Here is an 18,092-nt window from a genome sequence, read left to right as displayed (position 1 = left end):
AACATGGTTAACATTTTAAAATCATGGATGGTCAGTCCTTCAAATCAAATAGAAAGTTATTTGTTACATGTTCGTAAACAACAGGTGTAGACTAACAGTGAAATGCTTACTTACGGGTCCTTTTCCAACAATGCAGAGTTAAAGATACAAAATATCAAATAGAAATAGTGACACAATGAATAAATACAAAGTGAATAACAATAACAAGTAGAAAATAACATGTCTTCATACAGGGAGTAGAAAATAACATGTCTTTATACAGGGAGTAGAAAATAACATGTATTTATACAGGGAGTAGAAAATAACGTGTCTTTATACAGGGAGTAGAAAATAACATGTCTTTATACAGGGAGTAGAACATAACGTGTCTTTATACAGGGAGTAGAAAATAACGTGTCTTTATACAGGGAGTAGAAAATAACGTGTCTTTATACAGGGAGTAGAAAATAACATGTCTTTATACAGGGAGTAGAAAATAATGTGTCTTTATACAGGGAGTAGAAAATAACGTGTCTATACAGGGAGTAGAAAATAACTTGTCTTTATACAGGGAGTAGAAAATAACGTGTCTTTATACAGGGAGTAGAAAATAACTTGTCTTTATACAGGGAGTAGAAAATAACGTGTCTTTATACAGGGAGTAGAAAATAACGTGTCTTTATACAGGGAGTAGAAAATAACGTGTCTTTATACAGGGAGTAGAAAATAACATGTCTTTATACAGGGAGTAGAAAATAACGTGTTTTTATACAGGGAGTATAATATATATATATATATATTTTTTTTTCACCTTTATTTAACCAGGTAAGCCAGTTGAGAACAGGTTCTCATTTACAACTGCGACCTGGCCAAGATAAAGCAAAGCAGTGCAATAAAAACAACACAGAGTTACATATGGGGTAAAAAACATAAAGTCAAAAATACAACAGAAAATATATATACAGTGTGTGCAAATGTAGCAAGTTATGGAGGTAAGGCAATAAATAGGCTATAGTGCAGAATAATTACAATAGTATTAACACTGGAATGCTAGATGTGCAAGAGATTATGTGCAAATAGAGATACTGGGGTGCAAAAGAGCAAAATAAATAACAATATAGGGATGAGGTAGTTGGGTGGGCTAATTTCAGATGGGCTGTGTACAGGTGCAGTGATCGGTAAGGTGCTCTGACAACTGATGCTTAAAGTTATTGAGGGAGATAAGAGTCTCCAGCTTCAGAGATTTTTGCAATTCGTTCCAGTCCAAAATAACGTATCTTTATACAGGGAGTAGAAAATAACGTGTCTTTATACAGGGAGTAGAAAATAACGTGTCTTTATACAGGGAGTAGAAAAGAACGTGTCTTTATACAGGGAGTAGAAAAGAACGTGTCTTTATATAGGGAGTAGAAAAGAACGTGTCTTTATACAGGGAGTAGAAAATAACGTGTCTTTATACAGGGAGTAGAAAATAACGTGTCTTTATACAGGGAGTAGAACATAACGTGTCTTTATACAGGGAGTAGAAAAGAACGTGTCTTTATACAGGGAGTAGAAAATAACATGGCTATATACAGGGAGTAGAAAATAACATGGCTATATACAGGGAGTAGAAAATAACATGGCTATATACAGGGAGTAGAAAATAACGTGTCTTTATACAGGGAGTAGAAAATAACGTGTCTTTATACAGGGAGTAGAAAATAACATGTCTTTATACAGGGAGTAGAAAATAACGTGTCTTTATACAGGGAGTAGAAAATAACGTGTCTTTATACAGGGAGTATAAAATAACGTGTCTTTATACAGGGAGTAGAACATAACGTGTCTATACAGGGAGTAGAAAATAACTTGTCTTTATACAGGGAGTAGAAAATAACGTGTCTTTATACAGGGAGTACCAGTACCGAGTCAATGTGCAGGGGTACCAGGTAATTGATGTAGCTATGTACATATAGGTAGTGGTAAAGTGATTAGACAACAATATAGATAATAGACTGAGCTGAGATGGGGGGGGCGTCTGTAGTATACTGCATGTGTTTGTGTGGGTAGAGTCCAGTGTGTGTGCATAGAGTCAGCACAAGAGAGTTAGTTAAAAAAAGGGTCAATGCAGGTAGTCCGGGTAGCCATTTGGTTAGCTATTTAGAAGCCTTGTTTAACAGTCTTATGGCTTGGGAGTAGAAGCTGTTCAGTATCCTGTTGGTTCCAGACTTGGTGCATCTGTACCGCTTGCCGTGCGGTAGCAGAGAGAACAGTCTATGGCTTTGACAATTTTTGGGGCCTTCCTCTGACACCGCCTGGTATAGAGGTCCTGGATGGCAGGCAGCTCGGCCCCAGTGATGTACTGGGTCGTACTCACTACCCTTTGTAACGCCTTGCAGTCGGGTGCCTTGCACCGTACAAAGTGGTGATGCAGCCAGTCAAGATGCTCTCAATGGTGCAGCTGTAGAACTATGAGGATCTGAGGGCACATGCCAAATATTTTCAGCCTCCTGAGAGGGAAGAGGCGATGTCGTGTCCTCTTCACAACTATGTTAATTCATTTGTGATGTGGACACCATGGAACTTGAAGCTCTCGACCCGCTCCAGCGCAGCCCCATACGTGCATCCATAGCTCTATCTATGAATTTGAGAGTGGTTACATTTATCCAGGCACATCCCTCAGCTTTATACCAAAACAGAGGCAGGGAGACGGCTTTGTTATTGCTTCAATTAAGGATTCTAGCTTTCATCTAAAAGTCCTAAAAGAAAAAGCACCACCACAAGAGGGAGATATTGCCCCACTGAGACATCCACTTTTACTTTAGCACAGTTTTTTTTTTCAACAGGCCACCTAATTCAGTATACACTACGATTGATTGACTCATATGAAGTACTTATTAACAAATGCATCGTTTTTAATTAAACTGTTTCGTTAAATTTCTAGAGAATCCTTTCAAAAGAGAGCAAGTTGTTATGGTATGGGCTGGTTCATTTCTGATACATTTTTGCAAACAAACATCTAACATTGTTTCATATACCTTCTTATGCCCTTCTTTATGAATGAATGGTTACTTTGAATCTTGCACTGCGTTGTGTGTGGGGTGATTGTAGTCTAATCGGGTGGTGTGTTGAGGTCAATGATGTGGTTGCATGATAGTATTAGCATCCACGCAGGCGCAGTGGTTAGCTACCTATGCTAACGGACAGACAGATAATTCGATTTATATGGGAAAGCGCGGATACGGAGGTACATAAGGTGCTTCTCACTAATCCGTTAAATTCTTCGGCCTAAAATGAGTCACCAAATTGAAAGATAAACCGTGAAACCGGGAATAATCAGGTACCTTACTGTCTTTCGTAAACTCTATACATTTCTGTCTGTCTGGCATTGGTAGTATATGCTTATCCTGGGTTTCCCGTGGCGCGGTTGTCAGACACAGGCCGCAAATTGGGTTTTGTTGCTGGGGAGGAGACCGTTCGTTCATCTCGCTGTTGCTACGATATGCTGCTTGGGCTTTTCTCGGGCAATTGCATAAAGTCCTTATGTTAAATATTTTATACTGACCGATCTAAAGGGTGGATTGACGATACATAGTGTTTTTTCAGGTATTTTCAATTATCAAAATTGTTTGATTAAATTAGTGAATGTCGGTTTGATTCATCCAGTTATTGTAACCAAACATTAAGCATAAAGCTGCAGTTAGCTAGTATAGCTGGCTCGTCAGCTAACGTCAGATAGCTGTGTTGGCCAAGGTGCTTTCTAATTTAGCCAGTAAGGCTATTTTGTAAATGTTGTACAACCCAGATTAAACGAAACAATCCAGCCAATTGTCAGCTAGCTAAAGTTAGCCAGCTGTCTAATGAATGGGCGCCCAATGCTAAATTAGCTACTTTTATCACGCTAAATCACCTAACATGCTAACCAGCAAACATGAACCGGACTAGCTAGCTAAATTGTTCTTCAATCTTCACCTGTGGGTTAGTTAGGTAGCTGGTTAGTTAACAACCATTCATCAGTGGCTCGCTAGTAACTAACGTAATACACTAATGACATTACTTGTATGTTTCATACTGTGAATTTGTGTGACTGCGTTTGTAAGGATGGATGTGGATATGTGTGGTGGTGGGGACGGCACCAGAAGAAACATGGATTCAGCTGGTGAAGGGACAATGGAGATTGTACCTTTGGAAATGTACGACTCAGCCAGAGCAAAAATAGACGCCAACCTGCGATGGCTGTTCGCCAAGGCATACAGCATTGGTAAGTTGTCACACACACACACACACACACATACACACACACACACACAGATAGATACTTCACAGCTCCTGGGACAACGAAATAGTTATTAAAAAGGTCAAAAATAGTCACCTGTCACATAGCTACACAACTCCAATGCCTTGGTGCAAGTATTATCCCTTTACTGTTCTCACGCAGATACTTCAGGATTTTACCCTCTGCTATGATCCAAATAATTATGGAGATATATGTAGGCTTTTAATGGCAAAGATACACAACACTTCAGATGGAAGACACAGTTGCCCCATATAGTGTCCATTGAAAGTGAATTGCTTGGCTGGCAGGGCCCAGATGTTGTTAGACAGGAAACGTGTGTCTGTGTGTTCATCCACACCTCAGACTAACAGTCTGCGGTTGGGCTTGGCCTAATGAGATACATGGAATGTATTGTCTAGATTTTCTCAATTATTATGCATCAAAATACTTTGTGTGTTTGTGTGCAGAACTGACTGTATCCCTGTATGACTTGGCAAATGATCCGACTGTTTTTGTGCAGTGGCCTCATAGGAAAACTGATGAATAAATCCACTGACTCTGTCAGACTGTCATCAGGTCATGGAAAATGCAGAGCAAGATATCAGTCCTTGTCACTGTTATGAAGAGTGACATAATGTTGCTGGCTTGCTGTAATGATGTCAACAACATCATTAGACAAAACAATTACCTGGACCTTAGTAAAAAGTTACTATATTTTCTAAAATGTTCTAGGTTCTACAGAGCAAAACTGTCAAGGTACTTTGTTTCTTGATTTTTGTATTGCAAGATTCCCACGTCTGTCATACTGTAGCAGATCACCTGCAATTGCGTAATTAACTGGAGGATATGTGGAATGAATTACACATCACACCTCACAGTGCCACAAGCATTGCCAGCTGGCTCCTCCACAACATCTTAGCATGTCTTCTGCATGGAACCAAAGCCACAGGCCTTCAATAGCAAAGCTAGGCCTAATTGCTGTTCTAAGGGTCGCTACCTGGCCTAGTTTTGCTATTGAAGGCCTGTGGCTTTGGTTCCTTGCAGAAGACATGGTAGGATGGCAATGCTTGTGGCACTGTGAGGTGTGATGTGTAATTAATTCCACATATCCTCCAGCTAGGGTTGCCTGTCACTAGTGGAGGAAACCTGTCATGTGTGAGACGTGTGACCTAATTTCACTCAGAGCACCTGCTCTGGCTATGAATCTTTAATTTCTAAAGTCATGTCAATGGAGTGTCGTCTGTGTGTGTCGTCATTGGAAGAACATAATGGTGCTCCATCCATTGTTTTCCTATCATGGCTTCTTTGGATTGCCTTTCGTATTGTTATTTCTGGCTTCAAGAAGGGCGTTTTTAGTTTTCTAATGTTCTAACTTTACTATCACCTCCCCGTATGATATTAATTGGACTGCAAGTGTAACCGTGTTTCTTCCGTCCCTCTCATCGCCCCATCCTGGGCTTGTACCATGGACCCTTTGCACACATCATCAACAATCACCCTCAAAGCATCGTTACCTATCGCCCCACAAAAGCCTCGGCCCTTGCAGAGCAAGAGAAACAACTACTTCAAGGTCTCAGAGCGAGTGACTTCACCGCTAATTAGCTAGCCATTTCCCACTGGTTACACAAGCACCCGTGCAGTGTGTCTACGTCAGCATTTCCCAAACTCGGTCCAGGGGACCCCAAGGGGTGCACCTTTTATTTTTTGCCCTAGCAATACACAGCTGATTCAAATAATCAACTAATCATCAAGCTTTGATAATTTGAATCAGCTGTTAAGGGGTTGTAAGTAAGCATTTCACGGTAAGGTTGTATTTGGCGCATGTGATAAATAAAATTAGATTTTAGTTGTGTAGTGTTGGCGCAAAAAACAAAACGTGCACCCCTTGGGGTCCCGAGGACCGAGTATAGGAAACGCTGATCTACATTGTTGTTTAAGGCCTAGGTTCCATTTTGTCGTCCTAGCCTTTTGGTTTCGGCAGTCATTACAGTGATTTCATGATGTCACTCAGACACAAGCCTGCACACAGCAAACAAATGATCCCAGATGGAATGCCATTCTCCTACTGTTTTCATTCTGTTTTCATTCTGTTTTCCTTGTTTTTTTCTCATGCCTAGTCCCTGTGTTCCTCTAACAGAGAGCTGTGATCCCAGGGAGCACAGAAACAGTCATTGGCTTTTGTCCTGATGACGAACGAACACTGCCTCTCCTCTCTCCCCCTCCGGAGGAATCTCCCCACTGTCTGTCTGTAGTCTGCAGCTCTAAGGGCTGTGGATAACAGCCATGCAGGCAGAGACCGAGCACAGTAGCACTCATTACAGCAACATCTCATCTCTATTAGCTAAAGACATTAGAACAGAACTCATTGACCAAAGATGAACTGGGGTGAAACACGGTTTGATAATAGAGGGAGTGGATTGTACAGTAGCCTTGGGGATTTTGGGGACTGCTGTGCTCAGGTGCAGCAGTAATTGGTGTCCCCCATTGGGAGTTGCATGTATTAAAAAAGCTTTTTTTCTATGGCAGTAGTGGAGTGTATTGGTCATGCTGCTTCACAGATGCTGGTTTGGCTCTATAAAATGACTTCACTGGCAGGAGCTAGGGGTGGGCGGGCAGGCTGGCTGAGACAATATATCCTCTCCCCTCAGAGATTGTGGGACAGTGAGGGGCAGGTGTGTGTATGCGAGTGGGAGCCTGCATGCGGGTGGCTGCGTCACGTGTGAGCATGCCTGTGTATCTGTTTCTGAGCGTGTGTTTGTGTCTGTGTGAGTGCACGCTGCGTGCTGGCACCTGTGTGTTAGTATCCGCCCCCAGTGCAGATACACAAACCTGGGTGGCGCAGCTTCTCACATCACAGTGCCTACCAGCCAGTCAGAATGGTACCCGCTGGGGCAAGCTGGTGCTCTCCTGTCTGGTCTGATGTTAATTGGTGGATGCACTACAGCCGGTCCTGGCAATGGAGAGAAAGGGGTGTGTTTACCATGCCGGGCTCACTCCCTGACCCAGTAGTTAAGATACTTTAGCCCGCTGTGGCAAGAGGGGGGCAGCTGCTGCCACACAGCGTCTCCAGGGGGAATTCATACATGAAGACCCAGCCTGGTCCCAGCCACCCTGGTCCCAGCCACCCTGGTCCCAGCCACCCTGGTCCCAGCCACCCTGGTCCCAGCCACCCTGGTCCCAGCCACCCTGGTCCCAGCCACCCTGGTCCCAGCCACCCTGGTCCCAGCCACCCTGGTCCCAGCCACCCTGGTCCCAGCCAGGCCAGATGCCTTTTGATTTCACACAGCCACCTCCTCTGTTTTTAATACATTATACACAGTACAACACATGCACACACCTCTCTGTCTCTGTCGCTCTCCCCCACCCAGGAATGACTGACTCTTATACTGTTATACAATCTCAGGCTTATTGTATATGTGGATGCTTTCTATCCCTAAGTAGTCTATTCTGTTGTAAGGCACAGACAGAGAGGCTCCTCTACAGGCATGACCCAGGCTTATTATCCCTCCATAGGCCCACGGCTAATAACACTGTTGTTATTATGAGCGTTGAGCCACATTCAGATGACCGTAGAATTCAAATCTGCCTAGTGTAACTGCTGTGTTGCTGACTGGTTGAAGGAAAGATCTGCCGCTCTGTCTTCCTCAACCTGTGTGTCTTCCTGTTAGTGTGGTTGGATTGGAGAATGCTGACTATCCGTTTCCTTTATGCCATAGTCAGTCAGGACTGGGAGGGAGGGCTCCATAACACAGATGTCTGTTCTGTTTTGGGCTGACCCCATTTAGTCGACTGGTCGATTGTTTGATCGATAGGCTGTTGGTCGACCGAGATTTTAGTCGAACAGTAGCAAAACATTTTTGACACCTGTATGATTCGTGCTGAGTGGACTGATCTGTTGTGGAGGCCGTGGGGATGGCATAGTCCATCAGTCTAAGACATGTGCGACTGAAATTGGATATGGTTATTACGTAAGAACAATGGTGCAACACTAAAAAACATATTATTTTAAAACAAATGCGCTTTCTCCCTCCTTTAGGAAGCGGTGGCTGTCCACGGTTCTGAAACCCATCAGTGCGCTGTTGAATTGGCGCTTTTTCCTAGACCATGTTGCTTTGTGCATAATAGCAAAGTTAACCAGCATATTGGTGTTGAGAACAATGCCGCGGAGGCAGCAGCAGAATGAGTTGAGAAAACAGCCCTTGCCTTATTGTCTAAGAAAAGTGAGGAGGGAGGAAACCCGGACTTAAATAGGTCTATAATCAATAGTCTAACTGTTCAATGTGCCTGGCTTTATATATCATCAATGTATCTACAGAAAAAAGACAGCTTGTGCTTCTGTTGCCTGTTTGAGTGTTTGTTTAATAGCCTACTGATTCCGTGAGTACCAAGCCTTAGCAACGACATGTCAAGTAAACAATTTCACAAATTCGGCAGTTTTTAATCTTTGCTTTGCTGTAATAAAGGCTTTACACTTTTTTCCGTTAGCGCAGCCTCTGGTTTAATTTATTTAGTGTTTACAACTGTTCCAAATTGTTGGGAAAATAATATTTATAATAATAATAACGTTCTACTGTTTCGATCATTCATTCGTTCACGTCATCACACAGCATCGGAGTCATTCATGATTTGAAATGCAATCAAGCATTTTAGTTTTAAAATAAAGCGAGCCTTGAATAATTAGCTTAAACAATAAATAAACCGTTCCATTTTGGAAATTGCATTCGCGAATGAATGAGACTGTTTTTAGTCTTTGCTGTATTAAAGGCTTTACAATTTTTTTTTTACAACAGACTCTCTGGTACGCTTATACTTTATTTAGTATTATTTACATTGTTCCAAACGGTCAAATTATATTGTAATCTAACAGCACCTGTTTGGCACACATAATATGCACGCAGCGCTTGCTCCTTACCTTCTTTTTCTTGATCTCCAGTATTTTCCACAACTCGTCAAATTTATTCCACACATCTGACTTTCCCTTTTACCTCCTGAGCAACCAGTAAACATTTCCCCATTTCATTTACATTTTAGTCATTTAGCAGACGCTCTTATCCAGAGCGACTTACAGTTAGTGAACACATATATATATATATTTTTATACTGGCCCCCCGTGGGAATCAAACCCACAACCCTGGCGTTGCAAACGCCATGCTCTATCAACTGAGCTACATCCCTGCCGGCCATTCCCTCCCCTACCCTGGACGACGCTGGGCCAATTGTGCGCCGCCCATGAGTCTCCCGGTCGCGGCCGGCTGCGACAGAGCCTGGATTCGAACCAGGATCTCTAGTGGCACAGTTAGCACTGCGATGCAGTGCCTTAGACCACTGCGCCACTCAGGAGCCATTTTCGAGTTTATTTGTCACGTCGTCTGCATCCATTTCGCTGTCACGTGTTACAGGATTCAGAGTTTATTATAAACAATTTATTGATGTGATTTTGATATGCTATAGGCACGGCCTGCCCGCTCATAAGGCGGGATTAAGCGGCCGCCTATGGCAGCAGATTGACGAGGGTGGCATATGGGCTTTTTAGGTGAGCACTGATGCCGCCCTTTGATAAGCAGTGCCCACTTTGTCAAAGGCAGGGGCACAAAATATTTTGCTTGTCCATTTCCAGTGTGCCTCTCCAGGGTGCTGTTAGAGAGACGCATCTCTGCAGCTCTCCACCAATGTTCAGTCAAATAAGTAATCTAACATAAATCATGTAGCAGATATAGGATATGGTAGAAAGAGTATGTGGTCTTTTCTGGAGCCTACAGGCTGGAGATAAAATGTATGACAATGTAATGAGATGGACACTTTTTTTTACATCATACAGGTTTCTCAGATCAAATAGCCTAACCTAAATGGCGCTCAATCAAATAAAAAATGAGCTGTCATGTTAACAAGGTAACATATCCTAAAAACAGGACAGGTCAAAGGAATATGGACAATATGGAATGGACAATCACAACTGTTGTCCTGGAGTTTCACCCCATTGTCATGATCAGTGGTTTCAAGTTTGTATCCGTCAATTTTTTGACTAGCTGATCGTAGCAAAAAATAAAATACTGATGCATTTCCCACTGTGTAAACACATTGCAGACAGGCTCGCGATAACTCCTGATTAAGTTAGGTAGCTGATATTCAGAGCTTATATAGCAAAATTGATTAGTCACAGGAATCAGGACTAATAAAGCCAATGCAATGGCCTGTTTTACAAATGGTAGGCTTACCACATAGATGGGCATTCATAAAATTCAATTTCAGGCAACACTGTAGGCTACACCTCAGTAAGCAGGGACCGACGCCAACACATTCTGGACGTCTTTTTTTGGTGCAGTTCTGGACCGGCCTTGATTTCCACAGACATTGGTTTTTGGTCGGGACCAAATTTGAACCAATCATAGACTTCTTCTATGTTTGATTCAGATTTGGTGCTGTCCAGACTGGCCTTGATTTCAACGTCCACGCACATAGATTTTTGGTCCGGACCAACTCTGAACCAATCATAGACGTTTGGAAAGTTAACTTTCTCATCCATAGACTTAAAATGCATCTCAATTGCACTGTTTAGCTCACATCTGAAGGCTGGGGGTCATTTAGGACGTACTGCTGAAAAAACCGAATCCCGTCCGAATCGTCCTCTGGAATAATGGACATTCTAGAGTAATAATTACATAACCAACGTTCTCTAGTAATACTAGTCCCGTGCGAATAGGTCTTTGGTCACATGCATGCGATGCATACATGTGTCAAGTAAAGAGAGTGTCAAGGCGTGCTGAAGGTGGGTGTGGTGTATGAATCATGCGCAGGACGCAGAGGCTCAGTCCAAAGGCTTTAGTGCAATATATATAAAAGACAGAAGCACAATAAGCCCGAAGGCGAATACACGGCGCACACAGGCGACAAAACAGACGGCGCACAAACATGTGCAAAATAACCTCTCCAAAATACTGGAGGGAAAATGTAGCTCCAAACACGAAACAGAAGCGCAATCACACACAACGACAAGCACACACAACGAGAACTAAATAGGACACTAACGAGGACTAACAAGACACAGGTGTACAACATCCAGACAAAACCAACGAACATGAAACAGATCGGTGGCAGCTAGTACTCCGGGGCGACGACCGCCGAAGCCTGCCCGAACCAGGAGGAGGAGCAGCCTCGGCCGAAACCGTGACAGTACCCCCCTTGACGCGCGGCTCCAGCCGTGCGCCGACCCCGGCCTCGGGAGCGTCCAGGAGGACGCGGAGCAGGGCGCGCGGGATGGTCCCGGTGGAACTCCGACAGGAGAGATGGGTCTAGGATGTCCCTCCGTGGCACCCAGCACCGCTCCTCCGGGCCGTACCCCTCCCACTCCACGAGATACTGGAGACCCCCCATCCGGCGTCTAGAGTCCAAGATGGACCGAACGGTGTACGCTGGAGCCCCCTCGATGTCCAGTGGGGGCGGGGGATTCGCCCCTATCTCATTGTCCTGGAGTGGACCAGCTACCACCGGCCTGAGAAGAGACACATGGAACGAGGGGTTAATATTCTTATACTCAACAGGTAGATGTAACCTATAACACACCTCGTTCAATCTTCTCAGGACTTTAAAGGGCCCCACAAACCGCCGACCCAGCTTCCGGCAGGGCAGGCGGAGGGGTAGGTTTCTGGTAGAGAGCCAGACTCGATCTCCGGGTGCGTACACCGGCCCCTCACTGCGGTGGAGATCGGCGCTCGCCTTGTGACGAAGGACGGCCCGCTGCAGGTGGACGTGGGCAGCGTTCCACGTCTCTTCCGAGCGCCTCATCCAATCATCCACCGCAGGGGCCTCGATCTGGCTCTGCTGCCAAGGTGCCAGAACCGGCTGGTAACCTAACACACATTGGAAGGGGGTTAGGTTAGTAGAGGAGTGGCGGAGAGAGTTCTGGGCCATCTCGGCCCAGGGAATGTACCGTGCCCACTCCTCCGGCCGGTCCTGGCAATACGACCTCAGAAACCTACCCACTTCCTGGTTGACACGTTCTACCTGCCCGTTACTCTCCGGGTGGTACCCTGAGGTAAGGCTAACCGAGACCCCCAAACGCTCCATGAACGCTCTCCAAACACGAGAGGTAATCTGGGGGCCTCGATCAGACACTATATCCTCGGGTACCCCGTAATGCCGGAAGACGTGGGTAAATAGGGCCTCAGCGGTCTGTAGGGCAGTAGGAAGACCCGACATAGGGAGAAGACGACAGGCCTTAGAGAACCGGTCCACAACGACCAGGATGGTGGTATTCCCCTGAGAGAGGGAAGGTCTGTCACAAAATCCACCGAGAGGTGGGACCATGGTCGTTGTGGAACGGGCAGGGGTTGTAACTTACCCCTGGGCAGATGTCGGGGCGCCTTACACTGGGCACACACCGAGCAGGAGGAGACATAAACCCTCACATCCCTAGCCAAAGTGGGCCACCAGTATTTAGTGCTAAGGCAATGCACCGTCCGGCCCGATACCCGGATGTCCAGAGGAGGGTGACGTGTGAGCCCAGTAAATGAGTCGATCCCGAATCTCGAGCGGAACGTACTTCCGACCCTCAGGACACTGTGGAGGGCTGGGGTCGATGCAACGCTTCGCTTCGATTCGGCATCGACCTCCCACACCACCGGTGCCACAAGGCAAGACTCCGGTAGTATGGGAGTGGGCTCAACGGACCTCTCCTCTGTGTCATACCGCCGGGACAGCGCATCCGCCTTACCATTCTGGGACCCAGGGATGTACGTGATTTTAAATACGAACCTGGTGAGAAACATACTCCATCGAGCCTGGTGAGGGTTCTGTCTCCTCGCTGCCCGGATGTACTCCAGGTTCCGATGGTCAGTCAAAATGAGGAAAGGGTGTTGAGCCCCCTCAAGCCAATGCCTCCACACCTTAAGGGCTTGAACTACAGCTAACAGCTCCCTGTCCCCAACGTCATAGTTACGCTCCGCCGGGCTGAGCTTCTTTGAGTAAAAAGCACAGGGGCGGAGTTTAGGTGGCGTGCCGGACCGTTGAGAGAGAACGGCCCCTATACCAGCCTCAGACGCGTCTACCTCGACCTGAAAGGGTAATGCGGGATCCGGATGCGCCAGCACCGGAGCCGGCGTAAACAGGTCCTTCAGTCTCCTAAAGGCCCTGTCCGCATCGGCTGACCACTGCAGGCGCACCGACCCCCCTTCAGAAGGGACGTGATGGGAGCTGCCACCTGTCCAAAACCCCGGATAAACCTCCGGTAGTAATTCGCAAAGCCCAAAAACTGCTGCACCTCTTTTACAGTAGTTGGGGTTTGCCAATTACGCACAGCGGACACACGATCCACCTCCATTCTCACCCCTGACGCGGACAACCGATAACCCAAAAAGGGAGACCGACTCCTGGAAAAACAGACATTTCTCTGCCTTGACATATAGGTCGTGCTCCAACAGCCTCCTCAATACACGACGCACCAGGGTTATATGCTCGGCTCGGGTAGACGAGTACACCAGAATGTCATCAATGTACACGACCACCCCTTGTCCCTGCATATCCCGGAAAATGTCATCTACGAAGGATTGGAAGACTGATGGAGCATTCATCAACCCATATGGCATGACGAGATATTCTAAATGACCTGACGTGGTACTAAACGCTGTCTTCCATTCGTCACCCTCCCTAATGCGCACCAAGTTATACGCGCTCCTGAGATCCAGTTTTGTGAAAAACCGCGCTCCATGCAATGACTCCGTCATGGTCGCAATCAGAGGGAGTGGATAACTGTATTTCACAGTAATCTGATTGAGACCACGGTAATCAATGCACGGGCGCAACCCTCCATCTTTCTTTTTCACAAAAAAGAAGCTCGAGGAGGCGGGAGAAGTGGAGGGCCGAATGTATCCCTGTCTCAAAGATTCGGCTATGTAAGTCTCCATAGCTTTTCTCTCCTCTTGAGACAAAGGATACACATGGCTCCGTGGGAGCGCTGCTCCTGCCTGGAGATCAATCGCACAATCCCCCTGTCTATGAGGAGGCAACTGCGTCGCCCTAGTTTTGCTAAACACGAGAGCTAAATCCCCCATATTCAGGCGGAATGTGCAGTGCGGGCACTTGGTTTGGACTTTCCACCGAAGTCGCCCCCACGGAAACACCCAGACATCGCCCCTCGCACTGAGCAGACCACCCATCGAGAGCCCTCTGTTGCCACGAAATAGCAGGGTTATGGGTGCTTAACCAGGGAATTCCCAGCACCACTGGGTACGCAGGAGAGTCGATCAGATACAGCTGTATAGTCTCTTCATGACCCCCCTGCGCACACATCCTAAGTGGCGCTGTGATCTCCCTGATCAACCCCGACCCCAACGGGCGGCAATCTAAGGCATGAACGGGAAAAGGTTTGTCAACAGGTAGGAGAGGGATCCCTAACTCAAAACAAAACTTCCGATCAACAAAATTCCCAGCTGCGCCTGAATCTACTAGCGCCTTATGCTGGGAATGAGGTGCAACCTGTGGAAAACAAACAGGTATACAAAAGTGCGCAACAGAAAGCTCTGGGTAAGTGGGACGTCTACTCACCTGGGAGGCCCCCCCAGTGCGTGGCCTGTTGTCTTCTCCCCCGGAGAACCCTCCCCAGCACCTGGCCGCAGTGTTCCCTCCACGACCGCACTTGGTGCAGGAGACAGGCCCCCTCGGGCTCCTCCTCCTCCGTTCTCTAGCGCCGGCACCCACGAGCTCCATAGGGCTCGGCTCGGAGGTGCCGGAGGGCGGAATGGACGGACTCCCCTCGGGACGTCCACGGGTGGCCAGCAGGGTGTCCAGACGGATGGACATATCGACCAACTGGTCGAAGGTAAGATGGGTATCCCTGCAGGCCAACTCACGTTGAACGTCCTCTCGTAGGCTACATCGAAAATGGTCGATGAGAGCCCGTTCATTCCACCCTGCATCCGCCGCTAGAGTCTGGTACTCTAGAGCGAACACCTGAGCGCTCCTCCTCCCCTGTCTCAAATGGACTAGACGCTCCCCCGCCGCTTTGCCCTCAGGTGGATGGTCGAACACGGCCTGGAAGCGGCGGGAGAACTCGGCATAGGTGATGGTGTTGGCGTCCATCTTCCTCCACTCGGCGTTAGCCCACTCCAACGCCTTGCCCGTGAGACAGGAGATTAGGGCGGAAACGCTCTCGTATCCCGAGGGCACCGGGTGTACAGTGGCCAGGTAGAGCTCCACCTCCACCTGCAGGAGGAACCCCTGACACCCGGCAGCTGTTCCGTCATACGCCCTCGGGAGCGAGAGCCGAACCTGGGACTGGTGGACCGACCGATGGGGTGGGCAGGGTAGGTGGAGGTGTGGGTACCCTGCTGGCCTCCCATCGGTGCAAGGTGTTGATTACCTCCTGTAGAGCGGTCTCCAGTTGTCTTATCTGGCCCTCTTGCCCACGGAGATGCTCCTCGAGCGACACAGGCGTCACTGCCGATCCTGCTGATTCCATTATGGTGTGTGATTCTGTCAAGGCGTGCTGAAGGTGGGTGTGGTGTATGAATCATGCGCAGGACGCAGAGGCTCAGTCCAAAGGCTTTAGTGCAATATATATAAAAGACAGAAGCACAATAAGCCTGAAGGCGAATACACGGCGCACACAGGCGACAAAACAGACGGCGCACAAACATGTGCAAAATAACCTCTCCAAAATACTGGAGGGAAAATGTAGCTCCAAACACGAAACAGAAGCGCAATCACACACAACGACAAGCACACACAACGAGAACTAAATAGGACACTAACGAGGACTAACAAGACACAGGTGTACAACATCCAGACAAAACCAAACGAACATGAAACATAGATCGGTGGCAGCTAGTACTCCGGGGACGACGACCGCCGAAGCCTGCCCGAACCAGGAGGAGGAGCAGCCTCGGCCGAAACCGTGACAGAGAGCCAGGGTTGAGGGAATAGGGAATGTTTTTCCAAAACAAATGAGGGATTTTGGTAACAACTTTTCAATCAGAAATGGTTGTAAATATGTTGCAGCTTCATCAACATGGACAGCGCGATAAACACTTTGATGTGCTGTGGTGGTCGCTGCAGCAGGGAGGAGAGCGAGACAACGGGTGCTAGTCACACAGTCACTCGCTGCAATTCTGAGCCCGGCACAATCAAATCAATTGCTGTTTGGACTCCCTCTAGTAATTTGTGTCTTAATTATTTAATCAAACCATGTGCTTAAAGCATCAGAAAAGCTCAGTGAATATAGTTGATTTGATTTAAAACACATAGGATGTGTCAATATATGGAAAAATACAAGTAATTTATTTTTGACCAATCGATTGGTTGAAAGAACAGACGACTCTTGGTCGACCAATATGTTTTTTAGTCGGGGACAGCCCTAGTTCTGTTAGCTCAGTTGAAATAAAGATGTCTGAATAATGGAGTTTAGCTGGGTTATTTCTGTCCCAAAGATCATCACACCTTTCTGCGAGCGTGCGCTTATGCGTGGGCTGGGCTTGTCACATGCAATGCGCCGCTGGGGGATTCTCCATTCTATTCCTCTGCTTTACTGTTTCCAGATTGTATGGATTTGTATGTAGGCTGTGTGTTTCCTGTTAGGGAAGTATGACCACAACAGACATCAATTATCATGATCCGATTCCCATCACCAGAGTCATTTAGCCTAATATGGTCTTCTGGTTTGATACGAGTCAGCGCAAAATGCAAAACAGACCCTTCATAGGTCAGTGTTTGTTTTCCTTTGTGGTGGAAACTGGAAAGGCATTGTTGCAGACTGGTAACCTGAGGACCTAGCTCTTCTCTCACCAGTGTTACTGTCGGTTCCAAGCCACGACTAGCCTATATTTACAGAGTAAACTGAAAGCTGGCAGGACACATATTTTGCTGTTGCCACATTCCCTTTCATTGTTGAAATGTTAGGCTAGCTCTTCCCTTTTTAAAGTAAAACCCGTATTTCACATTTGGCGAAACATTCCACAAAACGACAAACTCCTATTGTATCCCTGTTTATGCATCTGTTAGTCATCACAGCAGCGTTTCCCCTAGATTCTTCCTGAAGTAGGCACATGGCTACAAGCACCAAAATATTCCATTGAAACCAATAGCAACCAAATATTTTCATGCGGGTGGCAACACAGCTAGATGTAGGGAGTGGAACCCATCCTGTCTAAATATAAGTAAGGGCCAACACCATGCATTATATGCATCACATCCATCACTAACCCCTCCCCTCCCCTCCGCCAGACCACATCCCAGAGGACCTGAGGGATCCGTTCTACACAGACCAGTATGAGCAGGAGCACATCAAGCCCCCCGTCCTCCACCTGCTGCTGTCCTGTGAGCTGTACTGCCGGGTGTGTTCCCTCATCCTGAAGACAGACCAGGCCGCCTCGCTGCAGTCACACATGTCAGTCATCCAGGCCCTCAGCCGTAAAGGCATCTACGTCATGGAGAGTGATGACGCCCCTGTCACAGACGCCGACCTCGCCTGTGTGCCCATCAAAATGGTGAGTGGGAAAGAGTGTGTGTGTGTGTGTGGATGAGTGTGTAGGAGTGCTAAAAAGCTATGCAGAGTGAGGGCAATGCAGCTGCATCTCAAGTGGCTCAAGTGGCTCTCCTTGTCTCCTCTCCTTCATCTGCACTGAAAACACTGGAGAGACCAAAGCAGTAGGATGGATGTCTACCAGCCAGTACAGATGATTGAAAGGAAACCAATGAGATACACCCGATGTCCTCTTCATGGACTAGGAAGTAGGGAGGGACTCACTATTTGTGGTGATGGAACTAGTTTGATAGGCACGTGGTGTTTATGGGAGTCATTGCCAGAGGCTGCTCATGATTTGTGGATGAGAGCTGTCTTTTAAAATGAGTTAGTCCCAGTGCAAAA

General features: G+C 46.9%; 1 protein-coding gene across 4 annotated transcripts in view; it reads left to right on the top strand.

Annotated features, from left to right (window-relative positions):
* Positions 1–3,158: 3,158 nt before the first annotated feature.
* Positions 3,159–18,092, top strand: part of LOC121558078 (calmodulin-regulated spectrin-associated protein 1-B-like) — a 49,691-nt gene continuing 34,757 nt past the window's right edge. For 3 of the 4 annotated variants that reach the window (XM_041871566.2, XM_041871564.2, XM_041871567.2), the window contains exons 1-3: positions 3,159–3,301; positions 4,062–4,222; positions 17,450–17,712. In XM_041871566.2, the coding sequence (XP_041727500.2) occupies positions 4,063–4,222; positions 17,450–17,712 (423 nt within the window). In that variant the 5' untranslated portion in view covers positions 3,159–3,301; position 4,062. The other variant, XM_041871565.2, reaches the window with a different exon arrangement.

The sequence above is a fragment of the Coregonus clupeaformis genome, chromosome 18, assembly GCF_020615455.1.
Source record: "Coregonus clupeaformis isolate EN_2021a chromosome 18, ASM2061545v1, whole genome shotgun sequence".
Lineage (NCBI taxonomy): Eukaryota > Metazoa > Chordata > Actinopteri > Salmoniformes > Salmonidae > Coregonus > Coregonus clupeaformis.
The sequence above is the reverse complement of the archived record's forward strand: the minus strand, read 5'-3'. Positions and strand labels throughout refer to the sequence as shown.